The 23,836-nt window shown below is 45.6% G+C and overlaps 1 protein-coding gene across 2 annotated transcripts in view; it reads left to right on the plus strand.

The window, feature by feature from the left end:
- LOC140458481 (nuclear receptor ROR-alpha A) overlaps window positions 1-23,836 on the plus strand; it is a 915,004-nt gene that overhangs the window by 713,807 nt on the left and 177,361 nt on the right. The window contains exon 1 of one of the 2 annotated variants that reach the window (XM_072553142.1): window positions 8,497-8,644. The exons of the other annotated variant lie outside the window; for it this stretch is intronic. Coding sequence (XP_072409243.1) covers window positions 8,614-8,644 — 31 coding nt within the window. The 5' untranslated portion in view covers window positions 8,497-8,613. Of the gene's footprint in view, window positions 1-8,496; window positions 8,645-23,836 lie in introns of those variants that run through there. 2 annotated transcript variants of the gene reach the window in all.

A 23,836-nucleotide genomic window follows, 5' to 3' on the forward strand; every position in this document is an offset into this window, starting at 1 on the left:
AATTTCTTCGTGTCCACCCTTTCCAAGCCATGTATTATCTTGTAAATTTCTATTAGATCTCCCCTTAACCTTCTAAACTCCAATGAATACAATCCCAGGATCCTCATCTGTTACTCGTATGTTAGACCTACCATTCCAGGGATCATCCGTGTGAATCTCCGCTGGACACGCTCCAGTGCCAGTATGTCCCTCCTGAGGTGTGGGGTGGCACGGTGGCACAGTGGTTTGCACTGCTGCCTCACAGCGCCAGAGACCCGGGTTCAATTCCCGCCTCAGGCGACTGTCAGTGTGGAGTTTGACACGTTCTCCCCGTGTCTGCGTGGGTTTCCTCCGGGTGCTCCAGTTTCCTCCCACAGTCCAAAAGATGTGCAGGTTAGGTGATTTGGCCATGCTAAATTGCCCGTAGTTAGGAAGGGGTAAATGTAGGGAAATGGGTGGGTTGCGCTTTGGCGGGTCGGTGTGGACTTGTTGGGCCGAAGGGCCTGTTTCCACACTGTAAGTAATCTAAATCTAAATCTAATTTAAAACTGGACACAGTACCCCAAATGGGGCCTAACCAGAGCTTTATAAAGTCTCAGTAGCACAACGCTGCTTTTATATTCCAACCCTCTTGAGATAAATGACAACATTGCATTTGCTTTCTTAATCACGGATTCAACCTGCATGTTTACCTTTAGAGAATCCTCGACAAACACTCCCAGATCCCTTTGTACTTTGGCTTTATGAATTTTCTCACCATTTAGAAAGTAGTCCATGCTTGTATTATTTTTTCCAAAGTGCAAGACCTCGCATTTGCTCATATTGAACTTCATCAGCCATTTCCTGGACCACTCTCCCAAACTGTCTAGATCCTTCTGCAGCCTCCCCACTTCCTTAGTACTACCTGCCTGTCCACCTAACATTGTATCATCAGCAAACTTCACTAGAATGCCTACAGTCCCTTCATCCAGATCATTAATATATAACGTGAACAGCTGCAGCCCCAACACTGAACCCTGCGGGACACCACTTGTCACTGGCTGCCATTCCAAAAAAGAACCTCTTATCCCAACTCTCTGCCTTCTGTCAGACAGCCAATACCCAATCCATGCCAGTAGCTCACCTCGAACACCATGGGCCCTCACCTTACTCAGCAGCCTCCCGTGTGGCACCTTATCAAAAGCCTTTTAGAAGTCTAGATAGACCACATTCACTGGGTTTCCCTGGTCTAACCTACTTGTCACCTCTTCAAAGAATTCTAACAGGTTTGTCAGGCACGACCTCCCCTTACTAAATCCATGTTGACTTGTTCTAATCCGACCCTGCTCTTCCAAGAATTTAGAAATCTCATCCTTGATGATGGATTCTAGAATTTTACCATCATCCGAGGTTAGGCTAATTGGCCTATAATTTTCTATCTTTTGTCTTGATCCTTTCTAGAACAACGGGGTTACAACAGCGGTCTTCCAATCAGCCTGGACTTTCCCTGACTCCAGTGACTTTTGAAAGATCTCAACCAATGCCTCCGCTATTTCCTCAGCCACCTCCCTCAGAACTCTAGGATGTAGCCCATCGGGGCCAGGAGATTTGTCAATCTTAAGACCTTTTAGCTTTTCTAGCACTTTTGTAATGGCAACCATACTCAACCCAGCCCCCTGACTCCCTTTAATTGTTGGGATATTACTCATGTCTTCCACTGTGAAGACTGACGCAAAGTACTTGTTAAGTTCTCCAGCTATTTCCTTATTTCCCATCACTAGCCTTCCAGCATCAGTTTGAAGTGGCCCAAAGTCTACTTTTGCCTGTCGTTTGTTTCTTATGTATTCTTATGTATCATTTCTAATATTACTGGCTAGCCTACCTTCATATTTGATCCTCTCCTTCCTTACTTCTCTCTTTGTTATCCTCTGTCTGTTTTTGTAGCCTTCCTAATCTTCTGATTTCCCAGTGCTCTTGGCCACTTTATCGGATCTCTCTTTTTCTTTGATACATTTCCTGACTTCCTTTGTCAGCCATGGCTGTCTAATCCCTCCCCGGATAATCTTTCTTTTCTTGGGGATGAACCTCTGTACAGTGTCCTTAATTATACCCACAAACTCCTGCCATTTTTGCTCTACTGTCTTCCCTGCTAGGCTCTGCTTCCAGTCTATTTTTGTCAGTTCCTCTCTCTTGCCCTCATAATTACCTTTATTTAACTGTAACACCATTACATCCAATTTTGCCTTCTCTCTTTCAAACTGCAGACTGAACTCTACTATATTATGATCGCTGCTTCCTAAGTGTTCCCTTACTTTGAGATCTTTTATAAAGTCTGGTTCATTATATAGCACTAGGTCCAAAATAGCCTGCTCCCTTGGTGGGCTCCATGACAAGCTGTTCCGAAAAGCTATCCTGTAAGCATTCCAAGAATTCTCTTTCTTTGGATCCACTGGCAATTTTATTTACCCAGTCCACCTGCATATTGAAGTCCCCCATGATCACCGTGACCTTGCCTTTCTGACATGCCTTTTCTATTTCTCGGTACATGTTGCGCCTCTGGTCCTGACCACTGTTAGGAGGTCTGTACATAACTCCCATTATGGTTTTTTTGCCTTTGTGGTTCCTCAATTCCACCCACACAGACTTCACATCATCCGACCCTATGTCATTCAGTGCCATAGATTTAATTTTGTTCTTAACTAACAAGGCCACCCCACCCCCTCTGCCCACCTCCCTGTCTTTTCGATAAGTTGTAAGTCCTTGGATGTTTAACTGCCAGTCCTGAACCCCCTGCAACCATGTCTTTGTGATGCTTACCACATCATAATCATTCACGATGATCTGTGCCGTTGGTTCATCTCCTTTGTTACGAATGCTACGAGCGTTCAGGTAAAGTGCCTTAATGCTAACATTCTTATCATTAGAGATATTGGAAGTCATAGGATGTCCTAAGTTATCCTTCCTTTTTGTTGCATTCCTAATCTGCCTCAAGGTTAAATCCACCCACATACATGCTATCCTCATGCTTATCTTTCCATTTAACTCCCTGTCGCTTTCACTTTCCCTTTTCCCCAACTCAGAAGTTTAAAGTCCTACTGACCACCGTATTTATCCTCTTCGCTAGAACATTGGCACCAGTTCGGTTCAGGTGGAGACCGTCCCAACGGTACAGATAACCCCGGTTCCAAAACTGATGCCAATGCCCCATGAAATGGAATCCCTCTTTCCACACCAATCCCTTAGTCACGTGTTTACTTCCCTAATTTTCTTATCCCTATGCCAATTGGCACGTGGCTTGGGCAGTAATCCGGAGATTATGACCCTTGAGGACCTGTACTTCAATTTCCTTCCTAGTGCTTGATAATCCCCAAACAGGTCCTCCACCCTAGCTTTGCCTATGTTGTTAGTCCCAACGTGGACTACAACAACTGGATCCTCCCCCTCCCGCTCCAATATCCTTTCAAGCCGGTCGGAGATGTCCCGCACCCTGGCACCAGGCAGGCAACACACCATGCGAGACTCCCGATCCGGCTTGCAAAGGATACTATCTGTCCCCCTAATTATAGAATCGCCTATAACAACAACTTGTCTTTTTGCTCCCCCCTCTTGAATGGCCTTCTGCACCATGGTGCTGCGGTCAGCTGGCTCATCCTGTCCAGAGCCTTTTTCCTCATCCGAACAGGGAGCAAGAATCTCGTACCTGTTGGACAAGGTCAAGGGCTGAGGCTCCTGCACTCCTGAACTCAGGTTCCCGCTACCTGCCTCACTTACAGTCACACTCTGATGTCCCTGATCACTAGCTGAATGTGAATTACTTAATCTCCCAGGTGTGACTGCCTCCTGAAACAAAGTGTCCAGATAACTCTCCCCCTCCCGGATGTGCCGCAGTGTTCGAAGCTCAGATTCCAGATCATCAACTCTGAGCCGGAGTTCTTCCAGCAACCAACACTTGCTGCAGATGTGGTCACTGCCATTCACAATGGAATCAGCCGGCTCCCACATCATACAGCTACAGCACACCACCTGCCCAGCCATCTCTGCTTAGTTAATAACTTTATTACTTTGCATAGGTTTGAGCTAAAATACTTTCTGATACCTCTCTCCTATAGTCTTTTTCTAAAATCCAATTAATAGATAAACCATAAAAAGTAAGTTTTTAACCATTCACCAATAAAGAAATAGAAAATCCTTACCTTAACAAACCAGAGTCCTATTTTTGGTTAGAGGAGGGGGCGGGGGGGGTGGGCGGAGGAGGAGGGGGCCACCGCGTGGGAGACACAACACGTGTAATGTCTCGGGTTCAGCCACTACCCAGATATATTACCAGCAGTCCCCTGGTCATCGCTCCCGCTCTTCCTACTTATTAACTAGGTTAGAGGAGGAGGGTGGGTGGGAGACACTACAGTAGTAGAGTCTCGGGTTTAGCCGCCCTGCTGATACATATGGTCACTGCTTTCCTTCCCAGCTGCCCCTCCAGTCCACGTCACTTCCTCCGCTGCTCCTGCTCCTTCTCCTCTGCTGCTCGCACTTAAAATGGCCGTTGGTGTCGAAGGGTGAGTATTTATACTCACTGCTTACCTTCCCGGCTACCCCTCTGGTCCCCGTCACTTCCTCCGCTGCTCCCGCTCCTTCTGTGAAAAAGAAAAACATTCTGTGAATGTAGCAGGAACACAGTGAGAGTATATAGTGTTCTGTGTGAATGAGGCAGGAACACAGTGAGTGTTAATGGTCCTCAGTGTGAATGAAGGAGGAACACAGTGAGTGTTATTGGTGCTGAGTCTGAATGAGGCCGGTACACAATGAGTGTTAATGGTGTTCAGTGTGCATTAGCAGGTGCACATTGTGTGTTGGCAACATTTAGCAAAGTGACTAGTAGCATGGCCAGTATGTATGATGCTTCATGTTAACGTCCCTGGACAGCAGATTGTTGTCTTTGTGTTTAGATATTTTCTAATCGGTCTTTTCAGCGATGTAATTACATTTCTCTAGAGCAGGTGGACCTGGAACCCACACTTCTGGGCTTAGTGATTGTAAATTACTACAACACCACAGGACCCCTAATGTTCTCAGTCTGAATTCAAGTCTGGGCAAACACCATTTTACTCAATGATTGCAACTTGTTCCATTGATCCATTTTGAAGGCATTCATGAAGAACATACACGCATCTGCATGATAAATCATTGATGTGAAGGCATTGGAGAAAGTGCACAAAAAGATTTGCCAAAATGTTTCAGGAAGTTCAGTTGTGAAGACAGATTTAAGAAGCTGGGGCTGTTTTGTCTCGGGGAATGATGGATCAAAGGAAAACTTCCAGAGAGAGAATGTACAAGGTTTGAAATGACCAGCCTGAGAGCGGGGTAGTGACAGGTGCATTTGCAACATGCAAAAGACACCGAGACCGTTACCTGAAAAGGAGGAGTGTGTCGGATTACATGGGAAAGGGGGGGGCGGAGAATGGCACAAAGTGAACCGCTCATTCAGAGATCCAGAGGAGACATAATGGGTAGAATAGCTCCCTTCTACACTGTAACAATTCAATCTTTCTGTACAGGGCTGGCTCAGTGGTGAGCACTGATGCCTCTCAGCGCCAGGCACCTGAGTTTGACTCCAACTTTTAGATTAGAATCCCTACAGTGTCGAAACAGGCCACTTGGCCCAACCAGTCCACACTGACCCTCCAAAGAGTAAACCTACCCAGACCCATTTCCCTCTGACTAATGCACCTAACACTATGGACAATTTACGATGGCCAATTCACCTGACCTGCACATCTTTGGACCATGGGAGGAAACCAGAGCACCCAGAGGAAACCTACACAGACTGAGGGAGAATGTGCAAATTCCACACAGACAGTTGCCCGAGGCTGGAATCAAACCCGGATCCCTGGCGCTGTGAGGCTGCAGTGCTAACCACTGAACTACAGTGCTGCCCCACTCCTAGTGACTGTGTGGAGTTTGAACATACTCCCCATTTCTGTGTGGATTTCCCCACACAGTCCAAAAATGTGCAGGTAAGTGGATTGGCCATGCTTAAAATTGCCCTGTCGTGTTGGGGATAGAGTGGTGGTCTGGTTGGGTTGATCTTGAATTTAATTGAGTTTAATTTATTGTCACATGTACGGAGGCACAGTGAAAAGCTCTGTCTTGTGAGCAATACAGGCAGATCATAGAGTTAAGTAGCATAGATTAGTAAATAATAGGTAATCAGCAGCAAAAACAAAAACACAGGTATAGGCGAATATTACGACTTTCTGAGTTCATTCAGTATTCTAATAACAGGAGGGTCAGTGCAGACTCAGTGATCAAATGGCCTCTTTCTATACTGTCGGGATCCTATTATTCTGTCAATGCAGTGAATTCAAAGAGTACAATTGCAAAATTAACAATAAACATTGCCTTGCCCGAATCAGGAAACAGAATCTTTGTTCCTGCCAACAGAAAGTACATCAGGCTTCTAAATCTCTTACAAAGAGTCTGCAATTTTACATTTCTTGCTTATTCTTAAAATTGGTTTGCGAGAGACAGCCGTCATTGGCAGTGCCAGAAATTATTGTCCATCCAAAATTGTCTCAAAACAAAGAGGTTAACTACTTCCTCGAAAACTGACAAGGTTGTTATGGAATTAAGAGTTCACTGTGTTGTTGTGGAGTCTGGAGTCAGACCAGAAAAGGAGCTGTATTCCTTGATCCCATGCAACAGCTCAAAAGTAAGTATGCAGGCTCCATTATGTGTGGGCCAGGCAGTAAAAATAATTTGGCAGTCCGTACATTTAAATACGCTGTGGAAGTGGTGGGTCAGTGTTATTATCACAAGACTATTAATCTATTAATTCGATTGCGTGCAGTTCTGGTCTCCTTCCAATTGGAAGGATGTTGTGAAACTTGACAGGGTTCAGAAAAGATTTACATGGATGTTGCCAGGGTTGGAGGATTTGAGCTATAGGGAGAGGTTGAATAGGCTAGGGCTGTTTTCCCTGGAGCGTCAAAAGCTGAGGGATGACTTTATAGAGATTTATAAAATCATGAGGGGCATGGATAGGATAAATAGACAAAGTATTTTCTCTGGGGTGGGGGAGTCCAGAACTAGAGGGCATAGGTTTAGGGTGAGAGGGGGAAGATATAAGAAACTTAAGGGGCAACTTTTTCATGCAGAGGGTGGTGCGTATATGGAATGAGCTGCCGAGGAAGTGGAGGCTGGCACAATTACATTATTTAAAAGGCGTCTGGATGGGTATATGAATACGAAGGGTTTAGAGGGATATGGGCCAAGTGCTAGCAATTGGGACTAGATTAGGTTTGGATATCTGGTCGGCATGGACGGGTTGGACCAAAGGACCTGTTTCCATGCTGTACGTTCTATGATCTATTAATCCTCGGGACCTGAGTTCAAGTCCTGCTGTGGCAGATGATGGAAACCGAAGGCAATTTTCAAAAATCTGGACTTAAGAGTCTAATGATGGCCATTGTTGATTGTTGGAAAAATCCATCTGGTTCCCTTTAGGGAAGGAAACTGCCATCCTTACCTGGTCTGGCCTACATGTGACTCCAGACCCACAGAATTGTGGCTGACTCCAAAGTGCTGGCTGGACAATAATGGATAGCCTAGCCAGCAATGCCCACGTCCTGTGAATGAATCTTAATGTCGTCACATGTACCTAAATACAGCAAAAAGCTTTGTTTTGCCAGCAGTACAGGCAGATCATAGCAACAGGGACATCCAGATTAAATTCCCTACAGTGTAGGAACAGGCCCCAACTAGTCCGCACTGACCCTCCAAAGAGTAAACCACCCAGACCCACTCCCCTACATTTACCCCTGACTAATGCACCTATCACTATGGGCAACCTAGCATGGCCATTCATCGGGATTGCAGGAGGAAACCCACACAGACATGGGGAGAATGTGCAAATTCCATGCAGACCATCGCCTGAGGTGGGAATCGAACCCACGCCCGTGGTGCTGTGAAGTAGCAGTGCTAACCACTGAGCCACGGTGCCACCCCTAAGAGCATAAGGTTCCTTATGACAGAGCGAGGCATACAGGGTTACAACTGCACAGGAGGTGCACAAAGCAAGATCAACATGAGCAAGATCAGCACCTGAGTCGACCTCAGGCTGGTGGGTTTCCAGCGAGTCGGGGAGGGTCGGTTTTGCAGCAGTTGGATGGCCTTTCTATTTATCTAATTGAAAGCAAATTTCCCCCCTCACTGCCTTGGTGTGATCTCCTCTGGAACCCTGTGCTCAGATGGCACTGATATATAATGGCCATGTTGTGGCCAAGAGGAAAACGATTGTGCAGATGAACGCGAGGGAAATCGAAGTTGGAAGGCTGCTTTGGAGTTGGTCGGTACGGTGGAGTTGGCTAGCTGCATTAGCCCTACTGCTGGCTGACTGGGGCTGAGACTGACTGACTGCGGCTGAGACTGCAGACAGCAGAGTAGTGCCTGGGAGGCAGGTTCCTGGGCTGAATGAGACTTCTGTAGAAGCTGCCAATCACTAGCAGTGGGTGGAGAGCGAACAGATGACTGGATCACGTGGATTTTCAGATGGCTGTGTTGTCGGGCAATGCTGTAGCAGAGCATAGCTGCTGAAAAGGCAAAGAGAGAGAGAGAGAGAGACTCGGGCATGATCTAAACCCTTGGCCGCGCAGTCATCAAATGATGTATATTCTGTGCTCAGCCATGAAAGGTAGGTAGCGATTTTGTCAACGCTGCTGTTCAGTGGCAGCTCCTAGAGAGTGTGGGCTTCAGGCAGCCTGATTAAAGATGGTTCATCCTCAGATTGACGACCTGCTCCCGTTTGGGTCCTGCTGTGCTCAGTTCCTGTTGAGCCGCAGCGCAGGGGTTGGAAGAGGAATCCAGGCTTCATTTCACACAGAACACCCAGGGAGAGGGAGAGAGAGAGAGAGAGAAAGAGAGAGAGAGAGGGGGGGGGGGGGGGTGCCGGCAGCTCAGGATCGACAGCAATTTCTGAGCTTTCGAGGTGCCCCCCAGCTTCCTGCACAAAGCCACTGAGTTCCAGGGAGGAAGATGCTTGAACGAGCTGTCAGCTTTTCTTTTTCTGAGGGAGGTGGGGGGAGGCTGGGTCAGCTCCTGTGTGTGGGGAACAGTGTGTGAACTTGCTGTATGACTTCATCTGTCTGCTGGGGGGACACTGGCATTCTGTCAGTGCAGTGACATGAAGCAACCAAACCAAGGAGATCTGAAACTGTATTAGACTGGGCGGTTAACCCTGAAACTATTTGCTGTCAGCTTGTGCTTCAAAGAAGCAGGATAAAGAGATTGAAGGAGTGCGATTCATTTTGGGTTTTGTCCTGCTCAGATGTTTGAGCAGTGAAAGACAAGGTTTGGGGTAATGTGCTGCAGATACGTCAGTCTTAAGCTATGGCAGAATGTAGTTTAAAGTATTTGAGGTTGGTATAATCAAGACAGAGGGAGAAACAAGTGTGTCGACCCCGGTTGTGGACAGAAGGCACAGTCAGTTCTGTTTGATGTAAATGGTCATTGTCCTTTGAACTCTGAACTTCTGAATCTCGGACGGCCTGGATATTTTGTAAAGGCGAGGAAGCCGGGGATGACGTTACAGATTGCATTTTTGTCAGCCCAGAGTCGCACTCAACTGGAAGAATACCTCCAGAGAGTCATGGCTTTGTCAGGAGCATCACAGACCCCAGCACATGGCGACCTCTGTGGCCTGTTCCCTGATCTGATCTGAGTGCCTGTCAGAAGAAATGATGAACTGAGACAGCAGCTTCATAAAAACATCCCTTCTAGTTTCAGATGCTGTAATGGTGTGTGCGTTGTCTTGGAGGTGAGAGATCTGGACTGGGGGAGGTGGAGAGCTGCCTGCTATATTGTGTGACGGTTACACCTTTTGGATTATTTCTATAAGCAGTTATCAACAAATAGGGCATCAAATTTTCAATGCCCTGTCAAACAAGCAGGTGACCTTTATCCCATAGACACAGCCCAATAGCATGGGTAATAAAAGCTGTTCATATAGTTCATCCATCCCAAGATCTGGGTCTGTATCATCTCTGCACTCCATTTCCCTCCATTCAAACTGTTTGTCTTCCATTCTCCTTAAAATTCAGTTCACCCTCTAGCCCCATCCTGTCATTCCAACTATCCCAAGTCCTCTTAGCATACATGAGCCCTTGGTTTCCCAGTGCTTTCAATTAGAAAGATTCATATCCTTGTCTTTGAATCACATCTTGCCCTAACTCATCCCCCCCACCCAACTCCAACTCTCCAAACCCTCCCTCCCTTGCTGCTGTATTGGCGTCAGCACGTACAGATGTCTTGATGCTGTACTCTGAAATTCACTTCCTAAACCCCTCCATGTCACGACCACCTTCTCTTCCTTTAAGACCCTCCTAAAACTCTGCTACTTTGACCACGCTTTGATCTAATAGCTTTTTATTCTTGGCTCTTTATTATACCTCTGAGAATTCTTTTCATTTCAATCTTTATGAATTGTAATTCATTGTTGTGTTAAGAATACCCACTGACTCAATGTGGACAGGAAAGGGAGACACACTGTTGGTTTAAATAGTGAGCTCTTTGATTAATTGTCATTTGCTGAGTGCGTTAAACAGTAGAGAGAGTGAAAGGAAGACCTTCTCTTTTGGATTAGTTGTAGCAAAATTGTAAACTCTCGTCTTTGCAGACGGATTTCTGACTATGTTCTGGACACTAGCAGAAGTAGATTTGTCTCCACTTTTATTCCTTTCCTCTGCATCGCAAACGTTAGCATTGAGCAGTTCTGTAGACGTTACAGTGCATGAAACAGCTAGTCACATTCCCTCCCCTCTGCCTTGACCCTAACCCTCAGCCTTAGCAAAGAGCTCCCTCTACCATACAAGGGTACCATTTTTCCTTTCTCCCCAGCAATGCCAATTGTCTCCCATTCAACAGCCTTATAATCAACAGATAGAGGATATATTTATGCTGTCCAGCCAAACTACATTCGAAAGCAAACTGCCAAATCTGTTATGATTTCATTTGGGGCAGCACGGTGGCTCAGTCATTAACATTGCTTCCTCACAGCCCCAGTGGCCTGAGTTCGATTCCAGCCTCAAGTGACCATGCAAACTCCACACAGACATTCTCCCTGTGTCTGTGTGGGTTTCCTCCGGGTGCTCTGGTTTCCTCCCACAGTCCAAAGACGTGCAGCTTAGGTGGATTGGCCATGAGAAATGCAGGTTTGTAGGGATGGGGTAGGAAGTAGGTCGCTCTTTGAAGGGTTTGTGTGAACTCAATGGGCCAAATGGCCTGCTTCTGCACTGTGGGATTTTTGTGATCTGGTTTGTAGAGCTCTTGTGGGGACAGTGGTAGTGTCCTTACCTCTGAATCAGGAGGTCTGCATTCAGGTCCCAGACTGTCCTGCAACTGTGTAATAACATCCCTGAACAGAGTGATTTGATTCGGTCAGTAATATATGTACACATTATTTCTAACACAACACATTAGCAAGGTAACTGTGGTCAATAGACTGCGATGGAACCCCACAGGCACATGAAATAGCAATTACATTTCACAGATGTCCTGCCTCCATTGGGGAAAAACAACAGTGGGTCATTGTTGTGTTGCGTCACCATAGTCTTACCAGACCATATGGGCTGCTCCCTCAATACAGAGAGAAGTGACTGGTGGTGATTTAACCTGAGGGCCACCAGACCTCAGGTTAGGAAGGAGAGGTGCCAAGGCAAGAGATCAGTTAGCTCAGCGATTCTGAATGAAACGAACAGCACGAGTTCAATTCCTGCGCCAGCTGAGGTTACCATGAAGGACTCTCCTTCACAACCTCTCCCCTCGCCTGAGGTGTGGTAGCCATTGGGTTAAACCACCACCAGTTATCTCTCTCTAATCAGTGAGTAGCTGTATGTTCCTCTGGGACTATGGTAACTGTGCCTTTTTTTAAACTGAGGGTCATTACATCAGTCTCTCTCTAATCCGTTTCCTATCTTATGCATGTTGAGTGATGAGTTAGTAATAGGAGATCAAGTTCGGCTGCAAGAGTTAGGGGGCCATTAAAATGAATTTTGGTGGTATTTGCTAGTGGAAGGATGTTCTTTACTGGTGGAGGAATGGCTTTTATAAGAGAGTTGGAGCATTTGAGGAAATCTTTAACACTGGAATTAGGGTACTAAAAGAAAAGGTTTCAATGGTGCAGTTATAGAGTAATCGAGGGATGGACTTCTGTTGGATAGTTTCGACATAGAGACATGGGAGGGATAGGGAACCAGTGGGATGGTCTTCACTGGTTAAGTGATATGCATTGTGTACCTTCATGAAAATTCAAGCTGTCGTAGAGGCATACCGCATGGAAACAGACCCTTCGGTCCAACCAAGCTGAACATAATCCCAAACTAAACTAGTCCCACCTGCCTGGCCCTGGCCCATATCCCTCCAAACATTTCATATTCATGTACTCATCGAAATGTATTTTAAAAGTTGTAACTGTAGCCACATCCACCACTTCCTCTGGTAGTTAATTCCACAGACGAACCATTTTCTGTGTAAAAATAATTGCCCCTCATTTTTTTTTATTTTTTCCCCTCTCACCTTAAACCTATGCCCACTAGTTCTGGGCTCCCCCACCCTTGGGAGAAGACCTTGGCGGCTAGTCACCTTATCTAGGCCCCTCATGATTTTATAAACCTCTACAAGGTCACCCCTCAATCCTTTACGCTGTAGTGAAAGAAGTCCCTGCCTATCCAACCTCTCCTTATACCTCAAGCCTTGCATTCCTGGCAACATCCTGGTAAATCTCTCTGAACCCTCTCCAGCTTAATAATATCCTTCCTCTAATAGGGTGACCAGAATTGGACACAGTCCTCCGGAAGAGGCTTCACCACCATCCTGTACAACCTCAGCAAAATCAAAATGCGATAAAATTATTTTCCATTTAATTCTAATTGGCCAGACCTCTTTCAGAGGCTGTCTAGAATTCAATGTAATGATTTTTTTTTAGATTAGAATCCCTACAGTGTGGAAACAGACTCTTCAGCCCAACGGGTCCACACTGACTCTCCAAAGAGTAACCCAACCAGACCCATTACCCTACCCTATATCTACCCCGATTAATACGCCTAGCACTATGGACAAGTTACATGGCCAATTCACCCCAACCTCCACAGCTTTGGGTTTGGATTGTGGGAGGAGACCCACACAGACACGGGTCGAATGTGCAAACACCACACAGACAGTCACCCAAGGCTGGAATCGAACCTGTGAGGCAGCAGTGCTAGCCACTGCGCTGCCCCATTTTACAATATGAATTGTGCCCACCCCTTCCACTGGAGATAAATCTTATCAAAGCTGTCGACTGTAATTCCAGGAGATTATCAAAGGAAAATGTAATGAAAAACCAAATTACTTAAAAATCTGGTTTTAGTCATGAAATTAAACTTGCTGAAAAAATCAGAAGGTAATAGGGGTTTTGAGGAAACCTGTCATACACAAGTAATAGCACACAAAGTTCATACAACAATTATCCTTGGAAGGCATATCATGTGATCTGAGTTAGTAATTAGCCTCATTACACAAAGGACCAGAAATCTCTGTTCTATACAGAGATATAATTGGTTGCATTGTTTGATCACCGCTGTAGAGTAAGCCTAGGGCAAGGTAAGGAGGCAAGCCTCACTATTTCTGCCAGGAAGTGGAGCGGGAGCCTTGCCAGTCAATGGGACAGTAATAAAAAAGCACATACCAATAATTGTGCAGAGATGTTTATTTTAGTAATCATGGCAGTAATGATTTGCAATAATTGTGGCAGCATTCATTGTGGTAATAGCGGCAGGTGTGATTGCAAAGATTGTAGCAGTAATCATTGCAAACATCAATGCAAAAAAGTCTGGGAGTAATCATTGCAGTAATTATTAGAGTGATTTTGGCAGCCATTACTGCAGTATTTGTGTCAATAGCCATTGCAGTAGTTGTGGCAATGATCATTGCAAAAAAACTGTAGCAGTAATCATTGCAAACATTGTGAGAGTAATCATTGCAATAATGCTGGAAGTAATCATTGCAATAAATTGTGACAGTGTTCACTGCAGTAATTGACTATGACAGAAACCATTGCAGAAGTTGTTAGAGTAATCATTGCAATAATCGTGGCAGCACTACTGCAATAGTTGGGAGAGCAAGCATTGCAGTAATTATGATATTAATCATTGCAGTGAATGTGGTTTGCAGTCATTTCAGAAACTGTTGGAGCAATCATCGTGGTGATCGTTGCACAAATTGTGACCGTAATCAATAGTGGCAATAATTGTAGGCGTAATCATTGGAGTAATCTTTGCAGGGATTGTGGCAGCATTCATTGATGTCACTGTTGTAGACCATGTGGAAGTAATCATTGGAGTATTCATGATGCAATCATCCCAGTTGTTGTGGCAGCACCATTAAAGCAATGATTGAAGTCTCCAGTGCAGTACTCATTGCAGTAATCATTTGAGTAATTGTGTTACCAAACAATTGTTATAATACATATAGCAATAATTCTGTTTGTCACCACAGCAGTAATTGTGGCAAGAAACATATTAGTAAATGTGGATATAATTGTGGCTTGAATCATAATTGTGGCAGTAATCGTGGTGGTAATTTCAAAATAGTGGCCAGAATCTTTCATAACAGGAAACGTGATACTGGTTTATAACACTTGTTTTCTAAGCACCTTGTTGTATGAGTGTGATACACAGGCAATTCGCAGCTACCAAGAAGGGAAGCTCAATAACTTTTACCTTTGTAGAATGTGGTGTGTTCCAGGCATCTTACAGATGGATACAACCATGAATTTAACAGTCCCCTCAAAGGTAAAACTCCCAGGTATGTTTCCATTCACAAGATGTCTTCACTGACTCAGTCACGTTAACAGGATGGAAGGTATTCGCATGTGCAAGAATTTTCTCAAGGGAACCTGCATTGAGGGAACTTGTATAACAAGGAAATGCTAAACAATGATTCACACAACTGTGAAATACTAGGACTTGAAGGTGCCGGTGTTGGACTGGGGTGTACAAAGTTAAAAATCTCACAACACCTAGGTTATAATCCAACAAGTTTATTTGGAAGCACTAGCTTTCAGAGCGCTGTGTGACTAGAGAGGGTGCGTAGGCAATATTGCCTGTGCTGAAGAGTTTTAGTCGTTGAAGACAGGTTGGACAGATTGAGATTGTTTTCCTTGGAGCAGAGGAGACTGAGAGGCTCACAATTGAGATGTAGAAAATTATAGGGGGCGTAAATGGAGTAGATAGTAAGGAACATCCCCCCCCGCCCCTTGATGGAGGGATCAATGATGCGGGGCATAGATTTATGGTAAGGGACAGAAGGTTTAGAGGTGATGTGAGGAAACCCTTTTCACCCAGAGGATGGGAGGGATTCTGGAACTAACTGCCTGTAAGGGTGAGAGAGGCACATCGCATTCAGGTGTGCATCTGTAATGCCAAAGCATAAAAGGTCATGGGTCAAGTGCTGGAGAATGGGATTGGAGTAGTTAGGTGGATGCAGACTCGATGTGCCAAAGGGCCTTTTTTCCTTGCTGTAGATCTCTGACTATGACTAGCTGATGTCAGAGGAAAATGGAACACCATTTGTGAGCCGCTGTTGTGCCACCATGATGAGAAATGGCTATTGGTGCCAACATTGAAAGAACAACAATCAAGTGGTAACCGCCTCATACACACAATGGGTGGCAGAACCCACTTCTCATAGATTGCTCTCTTCATTCGTCAACAAAGCTGTGGCATACGTAGACAATCCCCAATGCATTTGATTTGTTGCATGTCCAAGACTTTCAGCAGCTAAAGAACAGGGAATATGTCAGTGATTTTACCAATATTTGTGGCTAGAGCTGTGTCTGTAACCATAAGAAGCAAGCATCATGGTGATACTGGCAGCATACCATTGACATGTTTTATTTTAAGATTAGAACCTTCCATTGCAGTCTGCTCAGAGTTCTGCATTGCTTTCATTTCAAATTGTAAATTAGTAACCTACAGAGTGACCACAACACTCCGATGCAACGGAAGAGAAGTTCTAGAGAAATGTAAGAAAAGAAAACTCCTGTGCACAGCAAGTAGTTAAGGTCAGGAATGCACTGCCTGTAAATGTGATGGATATTAAGTGGATATTGGATGATTGTTTGGAGAGAAATGGGATCTGGGCAAAAGGCAGGAGATTGGCAGTGGGTAATAGAACCAGTGCAGACACAGTAGACTGGCCTCCTCCTGTGCTGTGACAATCCTGTGATTCTCTGTGTGAGAAGTGATTTATTTGTCAAAGGCAGGACTCTGCAGGTGTGGGAACTCAACAGCATAACACAGTTACAAGGAGCCTTCGCAACCAGTGAATAGCTTTCATCACAATAAACAGGAATAAAATTGAAAGTTGTGAATTAAGGACCTTGCACCCTTCACATAGGGACGGAACATCTGCGTCCCTGCTTAAATAGAGCTGAGGCAGTTATCATTGAAAAAGTTGCATTTGTAAGAAATCCCATCAAAGTGAATTTATTGCATTACCAATTTGCTTCCGTTTTGGCTTCAGAATATTACAGTAGCATGTTCAGTCCTTGATTAGTCATCAATTCATTTTCTTTCTTCTGTGGGTAAAGTCCACCATTCAATTCCCAAATCTAATTGACCTCAAGATGCTAGTGGTAAACTATCTTTTTAAAACCCAATGCAGGAATGTCAGGGAGGGAGGGAGTTTAAGTCAGGAATTTCAAGATTTGGACTCAGTGACAAATGGGTAATGTTTCCAAGTCAGGCCATTCTGTGAGCTGGAGAGAAATTTGGAAGTGGTAATGTGCCCCAACATTCCCTATCCTGGTGGTGTAGGTTAGAGGGGAGGAAGTTGGTTAATGTTGTAGAACAAAGAGACCTGGGGGTTCAGGTGCATAAGTTTGCGTCACATGTAGACAGGGTGGTTAAGAAGGTGTTTAGCATACTTGCCTTCATTGCTCAGACCTCGGAGTATAAATATTGGAACATTTTGTTGAGGTTGTACAGGATGTTGGTGAGGCCTCTTCTGGAGTCCTATGTCCGGTTCTGGTCACTCTGTTACAGAAAGGATATCATTAAACTGAAAAGGTTTCCCAGGATGCTGCCAGAAATGGAGGGTTTGTGTTATAAGGAGAGGCTGGATAGGCTGGGACTTATTTCACTGGAGCGTAGGAGGTTGAGGTGTGGTGTAATAGAGGTTTTTAAAATCATGAGGGGCATAGAAAAGGTAAATGACATGCATCTTTTCCCTAGGATGGGGGATTTTCAAGACTAGGGGCATATTTTTAAGGTGAGAGCAGAAATATTTAGAAAAGACCTGAGGGGCAACTTTTTTACACACAGGGTGGTTGGTGTGTATAATGAGGAAGTGGTGGATATGGGTATAGTTACAACATATAAAAGGTATTTGGATTAGTACATGAATAGGAAATGTTTGGAGGGATATGGGCCATATGCAGGTAGGTGGGACTACTTTAGTTTAGGATTATGGTTGGACTGGTAGGACTGAAGGGTCTACTTCCCTGCTGTATGACTCTGTGCAAACTACAGTCACTGTGTGTGATACTGCTTAGACCTCAGTACATTTAGTATGCATGCAAATTCAGGGAGTATTCCATAATTTGTTCAAGATGGACATAGCTGCCGGTAATGTATCAGCTCCTGCCATACCTTTTTGTTTTGGAGGATAGTTAGCTCCGTTGGTTGGAGGCAGGTTTGTGACATAGAATGTGGGTTCAATTTCCACCCCAACTGAGGTTACAATAAAGGACTTGTACCGCCTTCCCTTAACAAAAGCATAATGACCCTCAGGTTAAATCATCGCCACTCGTTTCTCTGTCTTTCCCTCAAATGAGAGAGGAGTCCTGTGGTCAGGTGACAAGATGGCATCTTTGCTTGCATGCTTTACTAATCTAATATTGAGACGTTATCTCGGTGATGATACAACACAGGTCTACTTGCATGTCAGACTGCAGAATCAGCATGTAATCGAGCAATATGATCCCAATATCCAGCAGATCAGATCTAAGCTCTGCAGTCCTGCCACATCCAGTTGTGAATGGTGGTGGATAAATAAAAACCAATAGGAAGGTGATCCTCCACAAAAAGCCCCCCTCCTCAGTGATGACAGGAGTCCAGCACATCCGAGATATTGGAAGCATCCATCTGGAGCCAGATGTGCTGAGTTGTTGATCTATCTCCGCCTCCTCCAGAGGATCCACCTCAACCTGTCCACCCCCTCACCCACTCCAACCTCCTACCCTCACCACATGTAGCCCTCCGCTCCAACCCCAACCTCACCATCAACCAGCAGACGGGGGAGGGTGGGGGGGGTAAGCGGCACAGTGGTAGTTAGATGCCCGACCTCAGGCACCAACTTGAAGACACCTCCTCTGACTGTCTCCTCGACCATGACGCCCCCCCCATCACCAAACCATCATCTCAGAAACCATCCACAACCTTATCATCTCCAGAGATCTCCCATCCACAACCTCCAATCTCATTGTTCCCAAACCTTGCACTGTCCAGTTCTACCACCTGACTCAAAATCCACAAACCTGACTGCCCCTGTTGACCGATCATCGCGGCCTGCTCCTGCCCCACTGAAAGTATCTCCTCATACCTCAAAGCTGTCCTGTCTCCCTTGGTCCAGGAACTTCCCACATACATTCAGGACACCATCCATGCCCTCCACCACTTCCATGACTTTCAATTCCCTGACCACAACACCTCATCTTCACCATGGACATACGATCCCTACACACCCCCATCACCAAGGCCTCCAAGCTCTCCGTTTCTTCCTCTCCCATGGACCCAACCAGTCCCCCTCCACCGACACACTCGTTCAATTGGCGGAACTGGTCCTCGCCCTCAACAACGTCTCCTTCGAATCCTCCCACTTCCTTCAGACCAAAGGGGTAGCCATGAGCACCCACATGGACCCCATGCGTCTTGATGGGATATGTGGAACAGTCCCTCTTCCGTAGTTACACTGGCTCCATTCCCCACCTTTTCCGTTGCTACATTGATGACTGTATTGGCGCCACCTCATGCTCTCATGAGGAGATTGAACAGTTCGATAACTTCCACCCTGACCTCAATTTCACTGTGAATCATCTGCACATCTCCCTCCCCTTCCTGGACCTCTCTGTCTCTGATGACCGACTCAACGTGGACACCTATTTCAAACCCACCAACTCCCACAGCTACCTGGACTACACTGCATCCCACCCACCCTTTTCTGTAAAAATGCCATTCCTTACTCTTAATTCCTCTGCCTCTGCTGTATCTGCTCCCAGGAGGTGCAATTCCACTCCAGGGCATCCCAGGTGGCCTCCTATTTCAAGGACTGCAATTACCCCTCCCACAAGATCAACAATATCCTCCAGTGTATCTCCTCCACTTCCTGCACCTCTGCCCTTGAACCCCACCCTTCCAATTGCAAAAAGATAGAAGCCCCCCCCCCCCACGTCCTTACTTTCCACTCCACCAATCTCCAGATACATCGCATCATCCTCCGCCATTTCTACCACCTACAGTCAGACCCCACCACCAGGGATATATTTCCCTCCTCATCTCCATCAGCGTTCCGCAGTGACTATTCCCTCCGTGACTACCTCGTTAAGTCCATGCCACCCACCAACACGCTCTGCCCTCTCAGCACCTTCTCTTGTCACCACAAGAGGTGTAAACCCTGCATCCACACCTCCCCCCTCACCTCCATCCAGGGCCCCAAAGGATCCTTCTGCATCTGGCAGAGATTTTCCTGCACATCCACACATGTCATCTACTGTATCCATTGCTCTCGCTGTGGTCTCTAAATTGGAGAGACAAGACGACAACTTGTGGAACATTTCAGGGAACATCTCTGGTACACACGCGTCAACCAACCCCACCGCCCTGTGGCTGAACACTTCAACTCCCCCTCCCAATCTGCCAAGAACATGCAAGTCTGGGCCGCCTCCATCATCCAATCCTTGCCACCCAACAGCTGGAGGAAGAACACCTCATCTTCCGCCTTGGGATCTTTCAACCACACGGCATCCACATCGACTTCACTAGTTTCCAAATCTACTGTCCCCCCCCACCACCTCATCCCAGATCCAACCCTCCAACTCAGCACCGCCCTCTTGACCTGTCCATCTTACTTCCCACTATCCACACCATCTGCTCCTCCGACCTATCACCATATCAACATCACCCCCCCCGCCTGCATTTACCTATCGCCTTCCCACATTCCTTCGCCTCCCAGCCCTGTCCCCTTTCCCTGTTTATCTCTCAGACCCTTTCACTTACCCCCACCTCTCCACATTCCTGATGAAGGGCTTATGGCCAAAACATCGACTCTCCTGCTCCTCGGATGCTGCCTGACCTGCTGTACTTTTCCAGCGCCACACTTTTTGACTCTGATTCTCCAGCATCCGCAGTCCTCACTCTCTCCCAGCATCACAGATGCCAATTTAATTCCTATCGAGAAATAGCTGGAGGCAATGTGCAAGGAGCTCTGACAATATTCCGGCAATAGTAATGAAGACTTGTGTTTCCGAACTTGTCACACTCCAAGCCAAGCTCTTTCTGTCCAGCGACGTAACTGGCGTCTACCTGTAATGTACAAACCTGCGCAGAAGATCAATGTAGTCCTTCACCAGTCTGTCAGTCTGCTGCACATCATCTATAATAAGCAGGGTGGCCAGTCACCATGGCTCCTTTCACAGCACCTTCTGAGTCCAACCAAAAAAGACAAGGACAGCAAATGCTTGGAATTGCACCACCTGCAAGTCGCACTCCAAGTCATCCACCATTCTTACTGGGAACTTCTATTAACACTGGGGCAAAATTCCTGGACCTCTCTTCCCTATTGATGTACTTACTCGATCAGACAGCAGCGGTTCAAGGCAGCTGTCCACCACTTTTTAAAGGCCAGTTAGAGACGACAATTCAATGCTGGAACAGCCAATGATATCCCCACATCCATAATCGAGTAGCAGGAAAAAAATCATACAATTGCCCTCCATCCCGATATTAGCAGCTCCTATTCCTGACCATTCATCATTGATCGATGTGGATGTTGTGCCGTGACAGGTATGGGGTTGAAAGCGACTTGTCTCACAGTTAAATAGCTGCCTAGATTCCGCTGTAGGGTAATGGCATCTTTTACAAAGTTCTTGATGATTCTAAGTGCCCAACAAAAGGGTAAGGAGCAAGAGAGAGAGAAACCTCATCAAGAAAACCACACAAATAAAGAACAGAGAAACCTTTAAAACACCAGTAGCTTGCAATCATTATTGGGCCCATTGAACATTAAAACAAATGTTTCTTTCTTCCTATTCAAAGCAATGCATTTGGTGCAGAGATACAATAAGTTCTCTTAGATCTTAATAACGCACATGGTCATGTGTGTGAAACATGATGTTGAGAGGCCCCATTACTTAGACATCACAGAACAATTTCAAAAATCGAAAATGGGTAAGTGTTTGGGCTTTTATTTTGAAAGGGGATAGCAATTAGAGAAACGTCAGTGATGGGACGAATAGTCTCACGCGGTTGAGTTTGACATGGAAAAGCCAGTGCAAAACTGTCAGTCGATTGTTTTAAGTTCAGCATAAAACAAACCAAAAAGCAACGGCTTTTAGTATTACTCTGGGGAGTATTGACAATCCTGATCCTGCCATTGTCGTCATCTGTGGGCGGTGATGGACACACCACACATGGTCCACTTAAAATGGAATATCTTCATTTGATGCATAGCTATGAAGACTATTTCTTGCGAGGTGGGGTCTGTCACAACCACATGACACTGTCACATGGCATAGTGGGTGGTTGTTTCTGGTAATGGTCTGGTTGCCAAGCCACTGATGGTCCATAGTGATCAACGGAGGGGGTGGTGGTGGCTGCCATTTTCCTCTCTCACCAGCTGATGACTCCCTGGTGGGACCGTTGATGTTTTAGGCTTTCGTAAGCTTCCTGTCAGCTTGGTCAAGGTGGAGACTTGTAGATCCTGCTGCAGTCAGCCCACTGCGTAGGGAGCACTTGGCTACGCTTCCAGTTTCTATCCTGTAGACATGCTTGTGTTAACGGAGTCACTAATCAACACACAATGCTGGAGAAACTCAGCAGGTCTGGCAGCATCAGTGGAGAGAGAAACGGAGTTAACATTTCTTGTCTGGTTTGACCCTTCTTCAGAAGACCTTTTGGTCCAACTCGTCCATGATGACCATGTTTCCAAAACTGAATTAGTCCCATTTGTCTTTGTTAGGCCCATGTCCCTCTAAACCTTACCTACCCTTGGAGCTGTCCAAATCAGTAGGAAAAGTTTGGAGGAATTTGGGCCAAATGCAGGCAAATTGGACTAGTTCAGTTTAGAAAAACTGGTTGGCATGGACAAGCTTAGGCCAAAAGACCTGTTTCTATGCTGTATGACTTAATGACCTGGAGCTGATCGTGGGCTCTCAACGTTATCTGTTTCTCTCTCCACAGATACTGCCAGACTTGCTGAGTTTCTCCAGCAATTTGTTTTTTTTCCCAGTTTTCCAGGATCTGCAGGGTTTTGCTTTTATCCAACAGGGTGGCATTCTTTCATAGAATCCCTCCAGTATGGAAGCAGGCCATTCAGCCAGTCAACTCTACACTGACTCACCAAAGAGCATCACACCCAGAACCGCTGGCGTGCCCTATCACCCCCCGCCTTTTCCATGGGCACTCCACCTAACCTGCACATCCTTAGGCTATAGGAGGAGACCAGAGCATCCACAAGAAAGGGGGAGAACGTGCAAACTCTGCCCAGTCACCCACAGGTGTGATCAAACCTGAATCCCTGGCGCTGTGAGGCACTAGTGAACATGGAACATTACAGCGCAGTACAGACCCTTTGGCTCTCGATATTGTGCCGACCTGTAATCTGAAGCCTATCTAACCTACACTATTCCATTTTCATCCTTGTGTCTATCCAATGACCATTTTAAATACTAACCACTGAGCCACATGCTAACCCATGGTTGACGAGTGTCAACTTGGGAGTTCTGTCTTTAACAGGATCACTGCATTCATGATTCTGTGTCTCAGAGTGAAACTGAAAACTATTAAGCTCTTTTCACTAATAGCTACAAGTTGTCTTACTGTCCTATTGTACACTAAATCTGTCCTGATGCTGAAGATCAGTAGGTGAGTTCCGGCAGTTCATATGGCCTAAATGTCAATGGATTAGCTCTGGGTGGAACTTTAATGAGTAGAGCTGTTTACTCCTGGTTTTGTTCTTGTCTGGCAAGTGTGTTTAAGTAGTCCGCAGCCATCACTAATATTGATTAATTAATTTCAATATCTGGGATCAAAACAGAGAGAGCAGAATTGAAATCAAAAGAAGACCAGCAGTTGGCTTGTTTTATAATTCATCAGTACAGTGTGGAGAGTATCTGACATCAACTGGTACTGAGAAATACAACCCACTCACCCCTTGGTGTGGAGATGGTAGACTGGTGATAATATCAGGGTATTAAAGGCCTTAAACGATATAATGGACTGGGGGAAGCAGGTTCAAATCTGATAGCCACTAGTGGAATCTAAATTCAGTTTTTTTTAAAAACTAATTCAGGAATTGAGAGCTGGTGCCAGTCATGGTGACCATTTGGTTACGTATTCAACATGGAGCTAATATCTTTATACAAGGAAGTCTGCCTTATCTCTTTCCAAGTTTAAAAAACCTCTGCTAACATCAACCAGAAAGACTAACTGTACCTGCTCACCTTCAATATTTTCAGACTGTGAGGGCACAATATAAGGTAGATTATTAAATCTTTTATTTTGAACAAGTTTTTTTAACTGCATTTTACTCTTAACATATATACTGCCTTATTTAGTTTTTTTGGGGCCTTTGT

Source organism: Chiloscyllium punctatum, chromosome 33 (assembly GCF_047496795.1).
Source record: "Chiloscyllium punctatum isolate Juve2018m chromosome 33, sChiPun1.3, whole genome shotgun sequence".
Taxonomy (NCBI): Eukaryota; Metazoa; Chordata; class Chondrichthyes; order Orectolobiformes; family Hemiscylliidae; genus Chiloscyllium; species Chiloscyllium punctatum.